At 66.3% G+C, this 21359-nt stretch overlaps 1 protein-coding gene across 2 annotated transcripts in view; it reads right to left on the bottom strand.

Moving 5' to 3' along the window:
• LOC138822731 (glutamate receptor-interacting protein 2-like) overlaps nt 1-21359 on the bottom strand; it is a 67146-nt gene that overhangs the window by 7881 nt on the left and 37906 nt on the right. Inside the window, exons 1-18 of one of the 2 annotated variants that reach the window (XM_070015640.1) lie at nt 19162-19199; nt 13724-13801; nt 13468-13603; nt 12828-12973; nt 12224-12310; nt 9954-10029; nt 9294-9439; nt 8515-8662; nt 8241-8410; nt 7497-7619; nt 6213-6362; nt 5880-6063; nt 5418-5563; nt 4983-5063; nt 3847-3913; nt 3620-3765; nt 2243-2387; nt 178-317 (exon numbers count right to left, since the gene is read on the bottom strand). In XM_070015640.1, the coding sequence (XP_069871741.1) occupies nt 178-317; nt 2243-2387; nt 3620-3765; nt 3847-3913; nt 4983-5063; nt 5418-5563; nt 5880-6063; nt 6213-6362; nt 7497-7619; nt 8241-8410; nt 8515-8662; nt 9294-9439; nt 9954-10029; nt 12224-12310; nt 12828-12973; nt 13468-13603; nt 13724-13801; nt 19162-19192 (2200 nt within the window). In that variant the 5' untranslated portion in view covers nt 19193-19199. Of the gene's footprint in view, nt 1-177; nt 318-2242; nt 2388-3619; nt 3766-3846; nt 3914-4982; nt 5064-5417; nt 5564-5879; nt 6064-6212; nt 6363-7496; nt 7620-8240; nt 8411-8514; nt 8663-9293; nt 9440-9953; nt 10030-12223; nt 12311-12827; nt 12974-13467; nt 13604-13723; nt 13802-19161; nt 19200-21359 lie in introns of those variants that run through there. The other variant, XM_070015641.1, reaches the window with a different exon arrangement.

Raw genomic sequence — 21359 nt, 5'->3', positions numbered from 1 at the left:
AGGACAGGGGCCGCAGGGCTCGGGGGCTGCACGCTCTGCCCCCCCCCCCCCCGGGAGTGTCCCGTTCCGTTGTCTGACCCTCCCTTTCCCACTCCCAGGGCCGGTGGCCAGGACGCGGCTCGGCCCGGAGGCCGGGCAGGCGTGGAGGGATGGCCCCGGGGATGGAGCAAGGCTCACAGTCCGGCTGCTTCTTGATCTTCAGCGTGACTGTCTCGCCGGCCATCTGCAGGAGGTGGATGGCCTCGCTCAGGGGCCGGCCCTTGAGGCTGACGCTGTTGATGGCCAGGATGCGATCGCCGATGTGGATGGCGCCAGTCCTGAGGAGGGACGAGGGCACGGGGTGAGACACGCAGCGGCTCGGCGCAGGACGCCCCGGGCCAGGCCTGCTGACCTCCTTCCGCAGAGAAGACAAAGAACGGGAGGAGCCACTACCAACGATCGAGGGCCCCAAGAACAGAGGGCCGAAGCCCATCGGGAGGGGACCGTCCAGCAGGCGCTCTGAGAATGACGGAGCCCCCACACTAGCTGCCAAACACTAAGTACAGGGTCCTGGGCAGGGTCCCCCTTTAACATGGGGGATCCCTGATGCTTATTTTCCAATTCTAATTGAGGGGTGAAATATATGGAGTGGATTCATTCTCCCCAGAAGAGAGTCTCTGTAGCCTTTCTTCTTCCCTGGCTGCAGAGTGATCACAAGCCCCAGGGGCCGGGCCAGCCTCGTGGAGGGCTGACAGAGCAGGCCCCGTTTGGCCCAGCAGTTTTCTAAGGGGTCATTGATTCAAATTACCCCCAAGAGCTTTTTGAAAAATGCAGAAACCTGGCCACGTGCCCCACCTGTTCTGTGATCTGTGTGTGGGGGGGGACTGAGGGGGGAGGAGTGGAGGGGTACAGTGGTACAGTGCCCGGGGCTGCGGTGGGAAAGGAGCTTTGGCAGGGGTAGCTGGGGGAGGGCTAGGGTCCAGGAGCGAGAACTGAACACTGGACACCTTCAGTGGGGGCTCAGGAGGGCAGAGCCCTGGTCTTGCCCAGAAAGCCCTTGCTCTGGGGGCCGGCGAAGGGGCGGGTCGGATAACTCCTTCAGGAAGGGGTTACTGACTGGTCCCAACCAAGAGTAGCAGATAATCTAAAGTCCACGCCGTATTGGGCGGCTGTTCTGTGAGGATGGCTCGGCTCGGATCCTTGGTTAATAGTTTGACATCAAACCCATTTCAGTCTCCTTTGGTTTCTTTGTCCTTTTAGAATGCAGCCACTTGAAGCTGACACATTGCGTTGTATCTGGACCCTGCTGGAGCCTCACTCTGGACGGGCAGGGTCCATCCTGGCCTATCCGTGCGGGGCCGGCACCCCCGGTGTACGGCTCCAGCGGACCTCCGGCCTCTGCCGGAGGATGGCCGTGCAATCTGCCTGGAGCCCAGCAGGGGGTGCCATGCCTCGCCTTCCCGCAGATCCCACCCTCCCTCAATTGCCCAGCAAGGACAAGTGCTGGCTTCTCCAGGGAGTGGCCTGTCCCAGAGCGGGGGGGCTGGGGGGGAGGGGGGGAGGCCTGTGCCAGAGCGGGGGCCGGGGGGGAGGGGGGGAGGCCTGTCCCAGAGCGGGGGCCGGGGGGGAGGGGGGGAGGCCTGTGCCAGAGCGGGGGGGGGGGGGGCCTGGGGGAGGTGCGGCAGAGGGCGGTCCCTTTATCAGCCAGGGCCTCCCTGCCCCAAAGCTCACCTAACACCTTGCTGCCAGAGGAGAAAGCCTCTGGAGACTCACCCTCTCTGGGAAAGTGGGGGCCCCCTTCTTAACGGCCCCCTAGTGCTTCAGGGAGGCAGTTCCTAGGGGAAGGCTAACAAGAAAGCCCCAAGGCCTCGATTTCCCCATCTGGGCTGGTCCCAGCACCGGGGTGCCGTTGCCACCCCCACCCCCAAATTCAGGAGCACAGAGGCACTGCCAGAGCGGCATTGAAGCTCACTTCAGGAGGGGACAGAGTGGTCCAGCACTTTCCTGGACTGGGTCTGCCGGCCGCCCCCCTCCACCCTCTAGCCCGACCGGTCCCTTCCCCTGGGAGGCTGGACTGACGTTTTCATTGTATAGATGGGGAGTTGCTGCTCACCGAGGGCCAGTGCCTTGCTCAGTATCACTCAGCAAGGACTTGGAACAGAAGTCAGAATCTAGCTGGGCCAGAAGCCGTCATCTGGTTCCGGGTGGGGGCGGGGGTCTGCCTCCATCCCCATCCCATCCATCCCCACGGGTCCCGGCTCACCTCTCGGCCAGGCCACGTTTGGTGAGGCCGGAGATGACAATGGGGTCGAAAGGCTCCTCTGTACCAGAGATGGTGATGCCCAGGGGGCCGCCATAGCGTTTGAGCTCCACCGTGTAGCTGACTGCACCCGAGCCCTCCTGGTCATCTGCAAGGGGTCGTGGCAAGGGTCAGGGTGGGGACAGCAGCGGGGGAAGGGGCGAGGGTCAGCAGGAGAGGAAGGAGCGGGGCTCCGTCACGGGGTCCTGGCGCAGCCGTGGCATTCATCACCCATCCATACACAGCCACCGCTTGCTTGTGCCGAGACTTCGCCACACGGCACAGCCCGGGGCCCTGAGTCTCCCTTCCACCCAGCCTGCTGCCCGCGTGCCATTACAAGAAAAAAAAAGACACAGAAGAGATGAAATGCAGAGACTCGGGGCCTGGCGCCATCCCTGGGCGCCGTCCCTGGCGCCGTCCCTGGGCGCCGTCCTGGGTGCCGTCCCTGGCGCCGTCCCGGGCGCCGTCCCTGGGCGCCGTCCCTGGCGCTGTCTCTGGGCGCCGTCCCTGGGCGCCGTCCCCGGGCGCCGTCCCCGGGCGCCGTCCCCGGGCGCCGTCCCTGGGCGCTTTTTTTTTTTTTTTTTTTTTTTTGCTCAAGGTTGGAGCTCTACTACTTGAGCCACACCTCCACCTCCAGCTTTTTGGTGGTTCGTTGGAGGTCAGAGTCACAGACTTTCCTGCTTGAGTCGGCTTCAGTCTGAGATCCTCCGATCTCAGCCCCCTGAGTAGCTAGATGACAGGCGTGGGAAATGCTTAAAACGGCTGATTTTGTGCATCATCCCTGAGAGCAAGGAGATGGTGGTAGGAAGAAACCAGGTATCTAGGGGGCGGGAGCGGCTGCTGCCAGACCTGAGGTCTGCCCTGCGTCGCCCCTCTCCAGCCTCTGCAGTTCCCCGCTTTGCTCCCCTGTTCCACTGTTACGGGGGCGCCTGTGGGGGGGGCGCCTGTGGGGGGGGCGCCTGTGGGGGGGTGCCAGTGGGGGGTGCCAGTGGGGGGGTGCTTGTGGGGGGGGCGCCCCTGTGGGGGGGCGCCTGTGGGGGGGGTGCCTGTGGGGGGGGCGCCTGTGGGGGGGGTGCCAGTGGGGGGGGCAGGGGCTGGCGTTCTCAGCCCTCACCAGCACACACAGCCCCACCCCCACTCAGCAGCGGCTCCTCTTTCGCCAGGCCCCATGCTGGTTTGGGACACGCAGGGAGACCAAAGGCAGCGGCTCAAACTCCCTGAGACCTCGGGAGAGCCCGAGGCCCTGCCGCCATATGTTGGGCATCCACTGGACCGGGGGGGGGGGGACGGGCGTGGCGTGGAGGGGGGTGAGGGGAGGGCGGGGGGGGGGGGCGGGCGCACCCGAGTTGTCCTCATCTTTCTGGATCTTGAGCTTCACCAGGTCCTCGCACTGCCGCAGGATCTGCATGGCGTCCTGCAGGGGGCAGTGGTCCAGGCGGATGTTGTCGATGGCCAGCAGCTTGTCCCCCGGCTCCAGGGTGCCCGTCCTGCGTGCATGGGCAGGGCAGGAGACGTGTGTAGGCGGGTACCGCGAGCCGCAGGGTGCCAGCGATCTGGGGCACACCTACCTGTGTGCCACGCTGCCCTTCTTGATGTCCGAGATGATCAGGGGGTCCCCCCGCTTCCTGCTGGCCGCTGTGGGGAGAGGAGCCATGAGCGAGCCCGATCCCGGACGGCCTCAGCCCCGGGGTGGGACAGGGGACCCCTACCTCCTGGTGGGGGGATGGCCAGCCAACGGCTTGCCTCCCCATGCCTCAGTTTCCCTTCTGAAAAATGGAGGTGGTGATCACATCAGACAGGGCTGTGGCCATCACAGGCCCCACAAGGGCTCTGGGCCGGTGACCAGCAGCCCTTCCTGTCCACCTGGCCGCTCCCCGAGCTGTCCCAGCAAGGCCTGGAGTGGGCTGGTGGCTCGGCCCCAGGCCCCGGAGCCCTGCTGTGTGCCGGGCATGGAGGACACAGCGGGGCAGGACACAGGCAGGAGGAGCATCATGAGCAGCCACAGTGCGATCCGCACTTCCTCGGGCTGAGGGCACAAATTCCTTATCAAGGGGTGTGTGTATGTGTGTGTGTGTGTGTGTGTGTGTGTGTGTGTGTGTGTGTGTGTGTGTGTGTGTGCGCGTGTGTGCAAACCTGAGACTAGACAAGTGTTCTTGCAGTGTACTCTATTCTCCAGACTTGTAGGTGGCATCTGAGCAAAGACTTGAATGAAGGGGGAGAGAGCCGAGCCAGCAGCCGGTACAAAGGCCCCGGGGCAGGAAGGAGCTGGGTGTGCTCCAGGCCCTCAGCCTTCCTGGCCAGTGAGGACGCAGCGTGCCCTCAGTCCCCGCTTTGTAGGAAAGCTTGTGAATTCACCATTTCTTTGCATATCTTCATGTCAGTCCTTTGGCTCTGGCACTCAGGGAGACAGGAACCCCAGCCTGGCCCCATGTTTGGTCCTGACAAACCGGTTACACTCACCTGGGAGGTGGTGAGGCCGGGAGACCCCCTCTTCTCCGCCCCCCCACAGTGCACAATGGGGAAACTGAGGCATCAAGAGTCCTGGGCTTGCCCGAGCACATCCCACAGGGCCCCACGGGTGGAAAGACTGGTACTAAAGGTGGCCACTCCCTCCCTGGAGCCTCTCCCCAGCACGGGGGTGTCGGGGCCCCTGGAAAGGCCTGGGAGCTGGGCAGTGCCCTGTGGGGCTGGGGCGGGAACTCACCGCTGATGGTGATGCCCAGCTCCACCCCGCGCCTCTTGGGCAGCTTCACATGGAAGGTCCCGCTGCTGGGGATGACAGACTCTGCAGACCGTGGGGACGAGGAGGGACAGCTGTGACGGTGCTGGCCCGGCCAGACGGCCCCGGACGGCCGCCCCGGGCCCAGCTCCCCAACAGGTGAGGGAGACGAATCCCACAGGGCTGACCGGCTCTGGTGAGAGCAGAGTCAGCACTGGACCCCAGACCCAAGATGCGCTGCCCAGCGTGGGGGGGGAGGGATACAGCCAAATCAACTGGGCGCAGGTTTGCCAGGCCTGGCCTGAGGGCTGTAGGGAATTCTAGCTGCTATTTCACAGACGGGGAAACTGAGGGAGCGGGAGGAAGCAATCGGTGCCCGCAGAAAGGGGGCAGCAGCAGGGAAGGGCTCTTTCCACTCACCCGCCACGTCGAACTCCACCTCCAGTAGCACCTTTCGGGCCAGTGCGGCGTCCCGGAGCAGCTGGTTGGCTTCCTCCATGGTCCCGTCCTCGGTGGCAATGCCATTGATGGACAGGACGCGATCCCCCACCTGCAGCAGCCCACACCTGCCCCCGAGAGGCCGGGGCAGCACCGTCAGGAGGCCAGCGGCACCGCAGAGCAGGGCGGGGCTCAGCGCAGGCCCAGCTCCGCCCGACACCTATCCCAGGGTGTGACTCTGCCTCAGTCTCTCTGTCTGTCCACTGGGGGAGGGGGGTGACTTCACAAGGTGTACAGACTTCAAGGGGTTGAAGCCTGAGGGCCTTAGCTGCCCCGAGGGGCTGGCGGCGGGGTGGACGCGATCGCAGTGGGGTGGACGCGGTGGGAGGGCGCGGGCTGGGGATGTGAGCGCTTCCCTGGCCGGGCCGGGTGGGGCCGGCTCACCTCTCGGCCGGGCTGTCGGGCTCGATGAAGCGGACCAGGGGTGGCGAGGACAGGGTCTCGGTGGTGAAGACGCCGCCTTGCAGCTGCAGGCCGAAGCCGCTGAGGGGGTCTCCGCACAGCACCACCTCCGTGGTCTCGGCATGCACGATCTGCCCGCCCGGCCCCACCGTGGAGGCCAGCGACACTGCGGACGGACAGACAGAGCTGCCCGCCCCGGTCTGGAGCGTCCTGACTCCGTGCGGCCTGGGGATGGACGGGTCCCCCGCGCTCCCTGCCTCGGTTTCCCCACCTCTACAATGGGGTTTGGGTTCCGGGCGGGCGCGGCCGGCTTACGTGAGCTCCTGTGCTCCCTCCTCCTCGGCCTCCTCCGCGCAGCCGCAGGCCGGGGGCTGGCGGGCTGGGCCCCACGGGCCAGGGTGCTGGCGTTGGCGCAGGGAAAGGTGTGGTTCATGGTGGGTGAGGAAAAGGGGGTGGAAGACAAGGCTGGGGAGAGGAAGGGGCACGGCCAGTGAACGCCACAGAGCTCCAGCCTGCCCGGGCCCGGGACAGAGCGGGTGCCCGTGCCCTGCGGCGGGAACCTCTGCCCCCGGCCCCGTGCCCTGCGGCGGGACTCTCTGTCCCCCGGCCCCGTGCCCTCCCACGGGACCCTCTGCCCCCGGCCCCGTGCCCTCCCACGGGACCCTCTGCCCCCGGCCCCATGCCCTCCCACGGGACCCTCTGCCCCCGGCCCCGTGCCCTGCGATGGGACCCTGTCCCCCAGCCCCGTGCCCTCCCACGGGACCCTCTGCCCCCGGCCCCGTGCCCTCCCACGGGACCCTCTGCCCCCGGCCCCGTGCCCTGCGGCAGGACCCTCTGCCCCCGGCCCCGTGCCCTCCCACGGGACCCTCTGCCCCCGGCCCCGTGCCCTCCCACGGGACCCTCTGCCCCCGGCCCCGTGCCCTCCCATGGGACCCTCTGCTCCTGGCCCCGTGCCCTCCCACGGGACCCTCTGCCCCTGGCCCCGTGCCCTGCGGCGGGACCCTCTGCCCCCGGCCCCGTGCCCTCCCACGGGACCCTCTGCCCCTGGCCCCGTGCCCTGCGGCAGGACCCTCTGTCCCCGGCCCCGTGCCCTCCCACGGGACCCTCTGCCCCCGGCCCCGTGCCCTGCGGCAGGACCCTCTGCCCCCGGCCCCGTGCCCTCCCACGGGACCCTCTGCCCCCGGCCCCATGCCCTCCCACGGGACCCTCTGCCCCTGGCCCCGTGCCCTGCGGCGGGACCCTCTGCCCCCGGCCCCGTGCCCTCCCACGGGACCCTCTGCCCCTGGCCCCGTGCCCTGCAGCAGGACCCTCTGTCCCCGGCCCCGTGCCCTGCGGCAGGACCCTCTGCCCCCGGCCCCGTGCCCTCCCACGGGACCCTCTGCCCCCGGCCCCGTGCCCTCCCACGGGACCCTCTGCCCCTGGCCCTGTGCCCTCCCACGGGACCCTCTGCCCCCGGCCCTGTGCCCTCCCACGGGACCCTCTGCCCCGGGCCCCGTGCAGTATCAGGGCGGGTTTTCAGCCCCGGTGTCCTCCGAGGCACAGCTCCCCCCTCCCCCTCCCCCAGGAAGGGTGCGGGGCCCCTGGGTGCAGGGGACTTACACCGGCTGTGGTCCTGGCCCAGGGGCGCGGCCCAGGGCGGTGGTGTGCGGCAGGGTCCGGGCCTCGGGCTGGGGCAGGAGGGCCGGCCGGGGTCCCAGCCCCGCTCGCTCCTCTGCACCCGCACTGTGTGCACAGGGGAACGGGAGGGGGTGGAGGCCCAGCCGGGCTGCATCCTCCATGCCCGCACCCCTGCTGCACCCCCGTGTCTGCTCTCCGGGCCCTCCGGGGACCCCTACTCTCCCCCTGCCCAGACCTGCACACCCCTCCTCCAGGCCTGTCCCGCCTGTTCTGCTCCTCTCTGTCTGGCCCAGGGCATTCTGGGACAGCAGCGGGGGGACTCAGCTTCCCTGCCCTCTCCTCCTCGTCCTGTGGGACATGGGCAGCTCTGGAGCCAACTGGGGCAGAGATCCTGCTCCATTGCTGACCTGCTGTGTGACCTGCACTAGTCACTTGACCTCTCTGTGCCTCATTCATAAATAGGACCCAGAGAGGAGTGGCCTCCCAGGGTCAAGCGAGACTTAACACCAGTTGAATGGATGAGGACGATGTGCTGACAGCAGGGCCTCAGCCTTGGGGTCTTGCATCTAAGGAGCCCCAGCTTCTGGCCACATGGACTCCATTCCTCCCGGCCTCCCGACCTCTGCTGCCTCCACTTCTCCATGCAGTGTGCTAGCGGTAGCCACAGACAGTCCCTCGGGCCCGCTTGGCCTCGGCTTGGGGCCCTGACCCGGCTGAGGGCCGCACCTGCCTCCAGGGGCCTCGGGGGCCACCGGCCGTGGGGCGCGGGCAAGATCTCCAGCCTCACTTTCTCAGACACGCCCGCCAGGAGCTTGGTGGCCTCGGGCAGCGAGCAGTGCTCCGTGCTGGCGCCGTCGATGGACAGGATGAGGTCTCCGGCGTGCAGGGCACCGCTCCTGGCCGGGCAGGGGACCGAGCAGGGGTGGGGCCGGCTGAGGAGCCCGAGCCGCCGCCGCCGCCGTTTCCCGGAGTGCGCCTGCGCGACGCAGAGCCCCCTTACCTGTCCACCACGCTGGCCGGCTTGATGCGGTCCACGGTGATGACCGGCTTGTTCCGGTGGGAGCCGGTGGTGAGGGAGAGCCCCAGCGTGGACCCCGGTGTCTTGGCGATCTCCACCACCAAGGGCCCCGAAGCCTGGGCCACCGAGTCTGGCACCGCGGACAGGAGGAGGGTTGGAGGGCAGCCATCCTGGGTTCCGCTGCCCAGGCCGGGGCACGGGCATGCCCGGGGCTCGGACGCCTCAGGGCAGCCGGGGGACGCCCGGGGGGCCGGGCGTGGGGGGGCGTGGGGGGCGGAACCCGGGCTTGCCGGCATCACCCTCCGCCCCCTGACAGCCGCAGCCTTCCTGCGCTCCTGGCACCCCGCGTCTCCGCCCTTGCGGCGGCAGCCCGGCCAGCCCTGTCCTCGGCTGTAATTACCTCCTCCACCGCCCGCTCCCCCACCGCTCCATCTGCGGCCGGCCTCCTCGCTGGCACACCAGGCGTGCCAGCCTGTCTCCTACCTCGGGGCCTTTGCGCTCCCCATTCATCTACCTCCCGCTGTCCCCAGCCTTTTTTCCTCTTTCCCGCGGCCCTGGGACATATATTCTGCTAACGGATCTTCTCCCGGGCAGGTGTCCACTCCAGGAGACTAGGGGCCTGCTCTGGTCCCCAGGGCCTTAAACAATGCCCAGCACGTAGTGTCTGTGGCTTAGAGAGGCTCAGAAAGGCCGAGCGACTGGGCAAGGCCGCACAGCCCCCGCTCACCCCGCTCGGCCCTCCCCTCCGGGCGCTGACGTACCCGGGGTGACCACGTCGTACTCCACCTGGAAGAGGGCCTCGTGGCCGCACTGGCGGAGCGCGGCCAGGGCGGCGGCGTGGCTAGCCCCGTGCAGGGGGGTCCCGTCCACACCGAGCAGCCTGTCGCCCGCCTTCAAGGAGCCTTCCCTGTGGGGCAGGGGCCAGGCTCAGGGGACGGAGGACAGAGCTCCTTCAGGACCACCCACCTCACGCCAAGCACAGAGCAGGGGACAGGGTCCAGAGAGGGTGGCGGCCTGGCGGGGCCACACACAGCACTGGGGGGGGGGTGTGGAGGGCACTCCGGCCCCTCCCTGCTTCCCGGGCCCGGGAGACCGGCCTGGGAACACACTGGCCTCTCCCCCGCGTGTGCCAGCCCAGCCCCAGAACGCCAGCGACAGGTGCCAGCGCTATTTTAGAAGCTTCTAGGAATAGCTCACTCAGGCCCTATCCCAGGGACAGATTTAGGTCTGGGACAAGCCTGGGCCAGGAGGACTGTCCCGTCAGGGGGTCAGGGGTCAGGGGCGGGACTCTGACACATTCCTTCCCCACATCCTGTCCCACAGGCCGGGCCTCACCGGGCTCTGCCCATGGCTGCCCTGGGGAGGGGGTCACTCCCAGCCTGGGGCTGCTTGGCCACGGGGGAGGGGGGCGGTCAGCTCACCTGTCTGCGGGGCCGCCTGGCCGCACGTAGGTCAGGACGAGCGGCCGGGATTTGTGCACATCTTCGTGAGCACCTCCTGGCCGGAAGTCAACAGAGGTGGGGCGGTGGGGCGGTGGGATGGTGGGGTGGTGGGGCGGTGGGATGGTGGGGTGGTGGGGTGGTGGGATGGTGGGGTGGTGGGGTGGTGGGGTGGTGGGGTGGTGGGGTGGTGGGATGGTGGGATGGTGGGGTGGTGGGATGGTGGGGTGGTGGGGTGGTGGGATGGTGGGGTGGTGGGGTGTTGGGATGGTGGGATGGTGGGATGGTGGGGTGGTGGGATGGTGGGGTGGTGGGGTGGTGGAGTGGTGGGGATGGTGGGGCGGTGGGGTGGTGGGGTGGTGGGGTGGTGGGGTGGTGGGATGGTGGGGTGGTGGGGTGGTGGGGTGGTGGGGATGGTGGGGTGGTGGGGTGGTGGGATGGTGGGATGGTGGGGTGGTGGGATGGTGGGGTGGTGGGGTGGTGGGATGGTGGGGTGGTGGGGTGTTGGGATGGTGGGATGGTGGGGTGGTGGGGTGGTGGGGTGGTGGGGTGGTGGGGTGGTGGGATGGTGGGATGGTGGGGTGGTGGGATGGTGGGATGGTGGGGTGGTGGGGTGGTGGGGTGGTGGGATGGTGGGATGGTGGGATGGTGGGGTGGTGGGGTGGTGGGATGGTGGGATGGTGGGGTGGTGGGGTGGTGGGATGGTGGGTGGGATGGTGGGGTGGTGGGGTGGTGGGATGGTGGGATGGTGGGGTGGTGGGGTGGTGGGATGGTGGGATGGTGGGATGGTGGGGTGGTGGGGTGGTGGGATGGTGGGATGGTGGGGTGGTGGGGTGGTGGGGTGGTGGGATGGTGGGATGGTGGGGTGGTGGGGTGGTGGGATGGTGGGTGGGATGGTGGGGTGGTGGGGTGGTGGGATGGTGGGATGGTGGGGTGGTGGGGTGGTGGGATGGTGGGATGGTGGGGTGGTGGGGTGGTGGGATGGTGGGTGGGATGGTGGGGTGGTGGGGTGGTGGGATGGTGGGATGGTGGGGTGGTGGGGTGGTGGGATGGTGGGATGGTGGGATGGTGGGGTGGTGGGGTGGTGGGATGGTGGGATGGTGGGGTGGTGGGGTGGTGGGGTGGTGGGATGGTGGGATGGTGGGGTGGTGGGGTGGTGGGATGGTGGGTGGGATGGTGGGGTGGTGGGGTGGTGGGATGGTGGGATGGTGGGGTGGTGGGGTGGTGGGGTGTTGGGATGGTGGGATGGTGGGATGGTGGGATGGTGGGATGGTGGGGTGGTGGGGTGGTGGGGTGTTGGGATGGTGGGATGGTGGGGTGGTGGGGTGGTGGGGTGGTGGGATGGTGGGATGGTGGGGTGGTGGGGTGGTGGGGTGGTGGGGTGTTGGGATGGTGGGATGGTGGGGTGGTGGGGTGGTGGGGTGGTGGGATGGTGGGATGGTGGGGTGGTGGGGTGGTGGGGTGGTGGGGTGTTGGGATGGTGGGATGGTGGGGTGGTGGGGTGGTGGGGTGGTGGGATGGTGGGATGGTGGGGTGGTGGGGTGGTGGGGTGGTGGGGTGTTGGGATGGTGGGGTGGTGGGGTGGTGGGGTGGTGGGATGGTGGGATGGTGGGATGGTGGGTGGGATGGTGGGGTGGTGGGGTGGTGGGATGGTGGGATGGTGGGATGGTGGGGTGGTGGGGTGGTGGGATGGTGGGATGGTGGGATGGTGGGGTGGTGGGGTGGTGGGTGGGATGGTGGGGTGGTGGGATGGTGGGGTGGTGGGATGGTGGGATGGTGGGATGGTGGGGTGGTGGGTGGGATGGTGGGATGGGGTGGTGGGGTGGTGGGGTGGTGGGATGGTGGGTGGGATGGTGGGATGGTGGGATGGTGGGATGGTGGGATGGTGGGATGGTGGGGCGCATCTACCTGCCGCCCCCGCCCCCGACAGCCCCAGCAGCCTCCCTCAGTAACACCTGTGTGAGGACTTGTCTTTGCCATCCACAAACCGCCCTCCCCCCCCCCCCCGTCCTCTCCGCTCCTCCCCGTCGCTCTGGGGGCTCCTTCTCATCTCACTCCATGCAGCCTCGATCGTGGCCTGGCACGGGCCTTCAAGGTCAGAAGTGATCAGATCTACGCTGTGCTCATTTGCGTGGGAACCAGGCACCCAGGAAGCCAGCCCTCCCCCCCCCCCGCCTCCCCCCTCCCCGGCCTCCCCTCCCTCCCTCCTGGCCTCCCTCCCGCCCTTGGGCTCCACGGGCATCCCCACTGACCTCTGAGGACGAAGCCGAAGCTGCTGCCCTCCTTGTGGAGGGCGACGTCCGCGGTCTTGGAGACGATCCTTGGGTTGTTCTCGGGCGCTGTGGAGAGACGGAGGCCTCCCTTGAGCCCCTGCCGCCTGTCCAGGCCCGCAGAGGAACCCAAAGCTCATTCCAGGAGGGCGGAGGGACGAGCCCGGGTGGTGGGGCTCAGAGCGCCCCTCTTCCCCAGGGCCCACCTGGTCCTCACTCAGACAGAAGATGGCCCAGGCCGGGCTTGTGGCTTGGGGGGTGAGTGGGGGGGACTTGGGCCCAAGGTCAGTTCCAGAGTCACTCAGAGCTTGACATTAGGCTAACTTTGAACTCGGGGCTCAGGGTAACCCAGCCTATGTCCTCCGAGTAGGGTGTGGGGGCCCCAGGCCGGGGGACGGGCTTCTAACTACACAGACGACAGGAGGCCCGGGGTGGGGGGTCCCCGCCGGTGCCCTCGGCAGGGAAGGGACGCCGGGCACGGCCCACCCCAGCTGGCGAGGTCCCATCACCCAGACCCCAGTGGGGAGGCCGCTGTGTCCCCCCAGGACCGGGCAGTGGAGGCGGTTCCCCGTCCGCGGGCACCCACCGGGCGGGGGCAGCTCATACTCCACCTCCAGCACCACGCGCTCGCCCACGTTCTTGAGCAGGGTGATGATGTCATCGTGGCTCAGCCTGGTCACGTGGATCCCGTTCACCGAGCGGATGTAGTCGCCCACGTTCAGCAGGTCGCTCCTGGAGCGAGCGGCGGAGCACATGTGGTGACCGGGGTGGGGGGGGGACCCTCACTTTCTAGTGACGGCTCTGGGCACCCGGGGCTAGCCTGGAGCATGGCCCGGCCGTCCGGGCCTGTGGTCTTCCCTCCGGCCATTCCTGCCCCATCCTGAAATCCTCTGCCGGGCTCAGCTGCTCAGAGAGGCCGCGCTGGGCAGAGCCAGGCTCCCGGCCTCGGGGGCAAAGGGGCCGCGGAAGGCGGCCCCAGAGCTACGCAGCACCACGCCGACTGGGACGGGCGTCCGCGGGCTTCCCCGAGGCGGGGGTCTCTGGGTGCACGGGCGTCTGGGGGGAGGTGCTGTAGGGAACAGCACAGAGGGTCAAGCCATCTTCAGGAAAGGACAGCCCGGAGGGGGTGGGCGGGGAGACGCTTGGCCTACGGGGGCGGGAGGGGCCGGGCCCTGGAAAGGGCATCCTGAAGACACCACCTAACGCCCATCTTCCCCGCGCCTCACCTGGCGGCCAGCCCCCCGGGCCTCAGGCTGGAGACTCTGGGCTTGCCGTCCTTGTCCGTGCCCCCCGAGATGGTGAGGCCCAGCGTGCTGCCTTCCCTCTTGAGCAGCTCCACCACGGTGACCCCCCGGAACTCCTCTGCGGCAGATGGAGGGCCAGCGGTCAGCCCCGCCTGCCCCGTGCTCACCCGCGACCGCGCGGGTCACGGGACTCCGGCTGCCTGACCGCACAGCCAGAGGGAGGAGGGGGCCTGGGTACCTGGAATGCTCTGCCGCCGGCTGGCCGGGGCCGCGTCCCCTCCCGCGTCCTTGCTTCCTTTGGAGTACGGCCCATCGTCTGCGGGGATAGAGGGGCACGGCCTGAGCCACCTGCTCTCCCCCTGACGCCCCTCTGTGTGGGCGCTTCTGCAGGGTGGCTGGTCCCACCCTTGTCCTCTGCCCCGGCGTCCTCCCTTCCTCTCGGGGCTGAGTCGCTCGGGTTCGGCGCCCGCCGTGTGCCAGAGCTGTGTGACACAGTGGTCTCTTTTCTTTTTGTTTTGGGCTGATCCTGGGGTTTGCACTCACTCGGCTGGGGCTCTACCAACAGAGTTATGCCTCCTACCCAGCTTTTGGCTGTTTAATTGAGATGCAGTCCCATGGATTTTTTTGGCCCAGGCTGCCTTCAAACCTTGATCCTCAGGCCTCAGCCTCCCCAGTAGCTAGGATTACAGGCGTGAGCCCACCGGTGCCCGGCGGTTGATGGTTGGGCAGCTCCATTGCCGTGAGTGTGACCATTATTAATCATTGCATTTCACAGATACAAGGCTGTGGCTCAGAGATGGACCACACGTGGGCTGGGCCAGCTGTGGAGGTCTGCCGTCTGGCCTAGAACCAGGCCCATTGCCCCGTCCATCCCAACCCTGAGCGAGGCCCACTGGCCGCTAGGACTGCCCCAGCTGGCAGGTGGCAGAGGCCCTGCAGCCGGCCTCAGCCAGGCCTGTCCATGAGGGGTGGGATCGGTTAGGGCTGAGGGTCACCGCTGGGGCTCAGCCACCATCAGGACGGGCTCTGTCCACAGCAGGCTCCTCCACTGCAAGTGCAGTTATTATTGTGTTTTATTTTTACTTTTTTGCTGGACTTGAAACTGGAACGCAGCATCTGGGTGCTGTCCCTGAGCGCTTCCACTTCTTTGGCTTTGGCTTTTTTATTTTTCCTGGTTAATTGGAGATAAGAGTCTCATAGACTCTCTTGCCCTGGGCTGACTTTGAACCTTGATCCTCAGATCTCAGCCTCCTGAGTAGCTAGGATCTCAGGTGTGAGCCACCAATGCCAGCTACGGAGGGTTTTTGTTGGTTTTTTGCTAGCCGATTCCTTGCTCTGAGGGGGTGGCGGTTCTCTTCATGGTGGGAACTTAGGCAGTGCCCCTGGCTTCTAATCCCCAGTGGCCCCAGACATTGCCAAGTGCTCCCTGGGGAGCACTGCCTGGACTGTGAGCCAGGGGCAGGGCCTGCCTGGGGAAGGGCTCCTTTTGGGCAAGGAAGGGCAGAGTTTGGCCTGGGGAAATGGGCGTGGCTTGGCCTGAGAATGGGCATGGCTCAGCCAGGGGCTTTGAGAATTTCCTGCGTCTTCCCTTTGACCAAGGCCTGCAGCCCCCCAGCTCCCCAGCCGCTCTGTCACAGCCAGCCACTGGCTCCCTTTGCCTGTCCTAAGCTGCTAAACAGCCAAACAAATAGCAGTTGAGCTCAGAATCCTTTCCAGGCCCCCTGGGGTAGGGTCCCCGCAGCGCCACCGTGCACACTTTTTCCAGATCCTGGTTCTGATCAGCTGCCAATTCAGGCAACACCCTATTAAGTATAATGCTCCCATCACAGTTCCTTAATACGCCCTTCCTCCAGATCCAACAAGATGATTCTGAGCCAATAAAATGAGAAAGGCTGCGTGACCGTGTTTCTGAGGGCCACTCGGAAATTAAATGTCTTATACCATGTAAATTAGCTTCTGCCACAGGCAAATCCCTCCCGCCCCAGACCGGCCCGGGATGGGCCCCGGAAGGGGTGCGGGGAAGGGGGGGGCGGGCTTGGGGGCTAACTTCCTGGGAAAGGTCAAGGAACTGAGGACCCCACTGGCCAAATGCAGAGAGCAGATTCCCAAAGAACGGAGTGCAGTGTGACTGGGCAGGCGTGTGGAGGTGGAGCTCTGCTCCCGATAATGAACACAAAGGAACTGTAAACCTAGACCGAGGCGATGGGACCCCCAAGGCTGGCCACTGAGGCTGACAAACGGCTGCTGAAGGACGACACCCCTTCCCTGGGCATCGGACGGTGGCCTCCATCTTTCCACATTCAATCCTCACCTAGTTGCATGGCTGCCTGTGTGACCCGCGTCTGTTCCTCTCTCTGTAAGATGGAGGGGTCTCTCCTCTCGCTGAGGACAGGTGGCTGGAGCTTGGGGGGGGGGGTCACTTGGCTTGTATGTAATCCCTATGAGCCCTCTCCCACTCTCGGTTTTTGTTCTGGGACCTAGTAATTACATGCTTAGAGATGAAGGCTTTTCAAAAACATCTTTCCCCCCAATTTTCAGCTGGAAACGTGCACAAAAAACAGAGATATTTTTATCCAGTTCTTTTTTTTTTTTTTTTTTTTGTCTCCTCCTTCCAGTAATGGGCAATGATACACTCTGCCTTCATTCACCCCGTGCCGAAAGAACTCGCTTCAGAGGGGAATTTGCTTCTGTAGCCATTCCAGACAGCGCCAGGACGCGGGGTTGGAGGGGACAGGACCCACACCACCGCGGCCCAGGCCGGCTGGGCCGGGGAGGGGTCGCTCCCCATCTGAATTCTCTTGAAATTCTCGCTAACTTGTCCCCTCCTCCCGGCTCCTGCAGCAGCCCTGGGAAGCCATGGAGCTTTGACAAAGAGGAAGGAAGTCAGTCCCCTGCCAGGCTGCTTTGCCAAGGCCCCGCCTGAGCCGGGAGCCCAGGAGAAGCGGCGGGGCGTTGGGTGGGACTGAAGAGGGGCCCACGGAGTTCACAGGGGTCCGCAGCCCAACGTGGACAGGCTGCATGGGACCCCTGGCCTGCGGGGAGGGCCGCCCAGGACCGGGTGCTGACCTGCCCTCAGCCCCACTCCGCCCTTCCCGGGCATGGGTGGGCATTGAGATTCCCAGGGGAGCCCGTGCCACCTCCCCTGGGGTGGCAGCTGTCACTGGTCATCAGCAACGGGAGCCAGGACAACCTGGCATTCTGAGAGGTACAGAAGAAGCTGACACAGAGAGGCGAAGTAACAGCCCAGGGTAAGGGGCAGAGGTTGTTCTAAGAACCTAATACTAGACCACTTAATCCTTATGGTGGCGCCTGCCATCGGCATCCCCATGCGACAGATGCAGAAACGGAGGCCCAGAGAGGTTAAGGGACTCCCTAGGGACACACAGCTTCCGCCTCAGTCCAAGCAGCACACAGGGCTCTGGGGGCTGAGGAAAATGGAGGCCTGCTCCTGCTCCTCCTCCCCTCCCCCCAGCCGCAGCAGTGGGGCCTGCCTGGCAGCCCGGAGCCCGCACCCCACCAACAGCCCTCTCCTCGCCAGGGCCAGGGCGGCCCACACCTCACAGGAGGGGCACAGGCCGGACAGGCTGCGTGCTGGGTCCGCGCTCTCTCGCCTCTCCCTAAAACAGGCAATTGCCATTTTCCAAGGTGGCGGCCCGCAGCAGGGGGAGGAGAGCAGAAGTCCCCGCGGGACAGAACGGCGTCGCGCCTCATGATCCCACCTCTCCGCGCTCTCCCCTCGCCCGTGCCACTCCAGATGCCTGCTTCCACTTCCACTCTGGACCCTTCTACGTGCCTGCCCCGGGGCCTTTGCACGGGGGGTGACTGTGTGAACGGACTCACCATCCATCAGCACCCCACACCTCTGCACACTCCCTGATCTCATGTTCTATCCGCCTGTGCTTCTAGGACGTCAGAGGGGCGGAGTGGTCCGTCTGCTCCCACCGACGTGAGCACCCAGAACACTGGTGGCACACAGCAAGTGCCCAGCAAATCTTTCTTGGACTCAATTCCCATGACAGATGAGCGGGACGGGGATCCGGTGCTGGAATGGGGTGCCCCAAATCCAAAGAATAGGAAGAGGCAGAGCCTGGATTCGAACCCACACCTCCCTGGTCCTGGGCTCCCTGAGCGCGTGGCCTCTGAGGGATCCCGGGGCGGCCCAGTCATTGGTGAGGTGTTGTGGGTGGAGGAGGGGCGGTGTTGGGCGGACATGCCCAGGTCCTCGCTGCCAGCACGTGATGGCTCAGCGGCCTTGTGGCTGGGGAGTGGGAGGAGGCCCGGCCCACCAGGGGCGGGAGAGCGGAGGGTGGGGTGGGACTTCCTGCCCACCGTGCAGGTCCCAGCCCCAGCCAACCGGGAGGATCACCGTCCTGTCCCACAATGCCCCTGGCGCAGCAGCGGTGAGTGAGCTCCCGGAGGGGCCTGGCCACATCCAGCCAGGCAGAAAGACAGCGCGCGGCCGCCTGTCCCCCGAGCCCCAGGCCTCACGGAGGAGCACGTGAGTGGCCCACTTCTCCCGGCCTGTCTTCCTGGTGTGGCGTGGAGGTGGGCAGTGGGCACCTAGGGGAGGACACGGCCCGGCCAATGATGGGTGAGCAACGGGTGTGTGTCTCACGCCGAGCCAATGGCAGCCAGCCCCCCCCCCCCGTAAGTGTAAGCACCGAGCTCTTCCCTCAGGGCTGGCGGCCTTGACCACCCTGCGCTGAGGAGCCGCCTGGAAACGAAGGCCGGCGGAGACGCGAGCCACAGCGGAGACCCCGATTCCTCATGCTGGGTGAGCACCCAGGTCCTGCGGCCCCCAAGCTCTGTGTGTGGACTGAAGTAAAAAGCAGTCTCGGGAACTGATGTCCGCGGAGGCAGGTGTTAGGGAGGGGACTCCGGGGGCTGCAGGGGCACCCAGAGAGGGGTGGGGAAAGGTCCTGGGTGCCGGGCCGGGAGTGTGGAGCGCTCCCTCCATGAGCCCCGGCGGAGGCCCTGCTCCACAGACGCGGCCACCGTGACCCCCGCTGGACTCGGGCTGGACGGACAGGAGAGGGGACGGCGGCAGTCCCTGTCTGTGCTGCGTAACCATGCACGCCGCTCACCCAGCACAGTGCCTCAGTTTCCCCAACGGTAAAATGAGGATTCGGTTCTCCCTCCCCCCACATACACACACAGTGCCATTGTAAGGAGAACGTGAAAAAATACACAGAGAGAACTTAGAAAACAGCCCCTCCCAAAGACGGGCAGGCCGCTCCAGAAGGCTGAGGCTGGGGAGATGGACAGACGGATGAGCAGCCAGATGGACGGATGCACAGGGCGGGGAATCACCCCATAATAACCGCCTCTGCGCTGGCCCGGCCTCAGCTGCCGAGGAGCGCAGCGGCGGCTCCCCACCCCTCCGCTGAATTCCTGGATCTCCAGGCCGGCCTCCTGCCCGGTGTGGGGCCGGGACTGGCCTGTCCATGCCGGAGGGAGGAGCGGTCTGAGCCCGGCACGGCCCAGCCCCGCAAACCCCAAGCCCTGTGGCCCAGGCTACAACCTTCCAGAGGCGGGGGCACAGAGCGTCCGCCTGGCCCGGGTGCCCTGGCCCTTCCTGCTCCTGCTCCCCAGACCCACAGCGATGCCGTGGCCGTCCTGATCCTCAATGCCCCCCACCTCTCTGTCCAGTGGGCACAGCCCCCAGCCTAGCCGTACCTGCTTCTCCAGGGCTGAGCCCGCACAGCATGTGGCCGCTGTCCTGCCGGCTGCCCACCAACTGGAGCCACTCCACGGCCCGCCTGGCTCCCTGGGAGGAGCCAGAGGTGAGCTCCCACCCACTGGCCGGCACCGCCGCCCTGTGCTGCCCAGGGCTCTGCACTTAAAGGAGACACAGCTGGCGCTGGCTGTTGGCTCCACGCGAGGTCCAAGGCCCCAGCCCCGTAGCCTGCGGCTGGACAGGGCTCTCAGAGGGTGGCCGCTCTGCTCAGCCCTCCCCGGGGCGCCTACAGACACACAGCCTACACCCAGGGCTGCTCCTGGCTGCCCTGGGACTCAGACCCATCGCCCTCCCAGGCCTTTGGTTTCAGTCTGGAAATAGTGCTTAAGTCTAAGGTTACTTTGGCACCGGTGGCTCACACCTAGAATCCCAGCTGGGAGGCTGAGAAGGGAGGATGGCAGTTCAAGGCCAGCCCAAACGGAAAAGCCAGCAAGCCTCCGTCTCCACCGAGGGAAGCTGGCCGCAGTGGCGGCAGCTCGTCATGCCAACAAGGACAGGAAGTCTAAAATAGGTGGAATGCGGTCCAGATACACACACCCGAGGGAAATGAGACAGGGAAAAACAGGGCTGGAGGTGTGGTTCCCCAGGAGAGTGGCTGCCTTGTCCTGAGTGAGGCCCTGAGTTCAAATCCCCTATCACTAAACAATCCCAGATCTCAGCAAGGTGGCACGGAATGCAGGGTCCCGGCCAGGCAGGGCCCGGGGACCCGGAGTCTGTGTGTAAAGCATGTGCTCACGGCAGCGCCCCCGCCCCCCCCCCCCCCCCGGTAGTGAGGCTCTGTCCCCTCGCGTCAGGACTGGGGAACATGGCCCCCGTTTGCGGCGTGGACTCTCACCAGTACTTTGGGAAGGCCGGCGCGCCGTGCCAGGAGGGAGTCCGCCCACCCCTGGGCTTGACGGGCGGGCGCAGCTGGTCCCAGGCTCCGGGCACAGATGGCAGGCTGCCCCTGCCTGCCCCAGCCGCCCCCCCGCCCGCCATGGCGGCTCAGGGCCGACCAGGCAGGTGCTCATGGACACCCTGCCATCTGTCCATGAGAGGAGCGCCGGCTGTACTCACATCCCACCCCGCCACCCCAGGGCAATCACCGCCTGGGCGGGTGCCAAGGAGAAGGGCAGAGTGATAGTTGCCACAAGGTGCTGAAAATGGGGGTGTCCGCAAGCGGTGCGCGCGTGCAGGGCACCCAGCCAGATGCGGTGAGGCCGGACGCGGGCGCGCTGCCTGTGAGCGAGTCAGGCCCACGTCCTCGTGTCCCGAGGGTCCTCAGAGAGCACGCCTGTGGCTAGGGACCTTCCAGAACGGTGAGGGCCGCCGCGGACCTCAGCTGCCACACCCCGCCTCCCACGCGTGGCCAGCACTCAGAGGAATCTGCGGGTCCAAGTCTCCCCGGGCTGCCCCTCCCTGGCGGCCCCTCCCCGCGGCCTTCTTTCCTTGTGTGTCCTGGGGGACTGGGGCTGGGTGCTAGGCATGGAGACCCGACCCACAGGCACGGGTGCAGCCAGTGGCTCTCCGGAGAGCGCTGGCGGGGAGGAGGGCTCCCTGTGGCCATGGGGTGGGGGGCGGTGCTGGCAAAGAAGACTTTGATCTTTGCCAGGGAAGAGGGGGGACCCAGAGCCCTGGCTCATCAGATCAGACAGGAAGGGGGGGGTGCCCAACTGCTCCAGCCTCCACCTGCGACCCCACCAGAGGACCGTGTGTGTGTGTGCGTATGTACATGTGTGTGTGTGCATGTGCGTGCATGTGCATGTGTGTGTGTGTGTGTCTTCAGCTTCACCTCCACCCTTGCTTATTTAGGTTGTTCAATAGTTATTACAAAGGTGATGTACACAGGGGTTCCGGTGACGAAAGTCATTTCTTTTTGGACCACGTCGCTCCTTTCCTCGCTCTCTCCCAGACACCCACCCTTTCTGCTAGGGAAACATTTGCTCTGCACAGGTGCGTGCGAGCGGCCGCATTTCCGTCTCTCTCACTCGGCCTTTGGAATTTACCTTTGTGGACTCGAAGCCCTGGAAAGGTCATGCCGTGGATTACCGCAAGGCTTCCGCTCAGCCTTTCTCCAGACGCCTGCACCACCAGGCCCTGGGGGACCCGGGCGAGACTGGGAGGAAAACGGGGCTTTGCGCCTGTCCTCCGCCCCCAT

Source organism: Dipodomys merriami, unplaced genomic scaffold, assembly GCF_024711535.1.
Source record: "Dipodomys merriami isolate MVZ:Mamm:240054 unplaced genomic scaffold, mDipMer1.0.p SCAF_114, whole genome shotgun sequence".
Lineage (NCBI taxonomy): Eukaryota > Metazoa > Chordata > Mammalia > Rodentia > Heteromyidae > Dipodomys > Dipodomys merriami.
The sequence above is the reverse complement of the archived record's forward strand: the minus strand, read 5'-3'. Positions and strand labels throughout refer to the sequence as shown.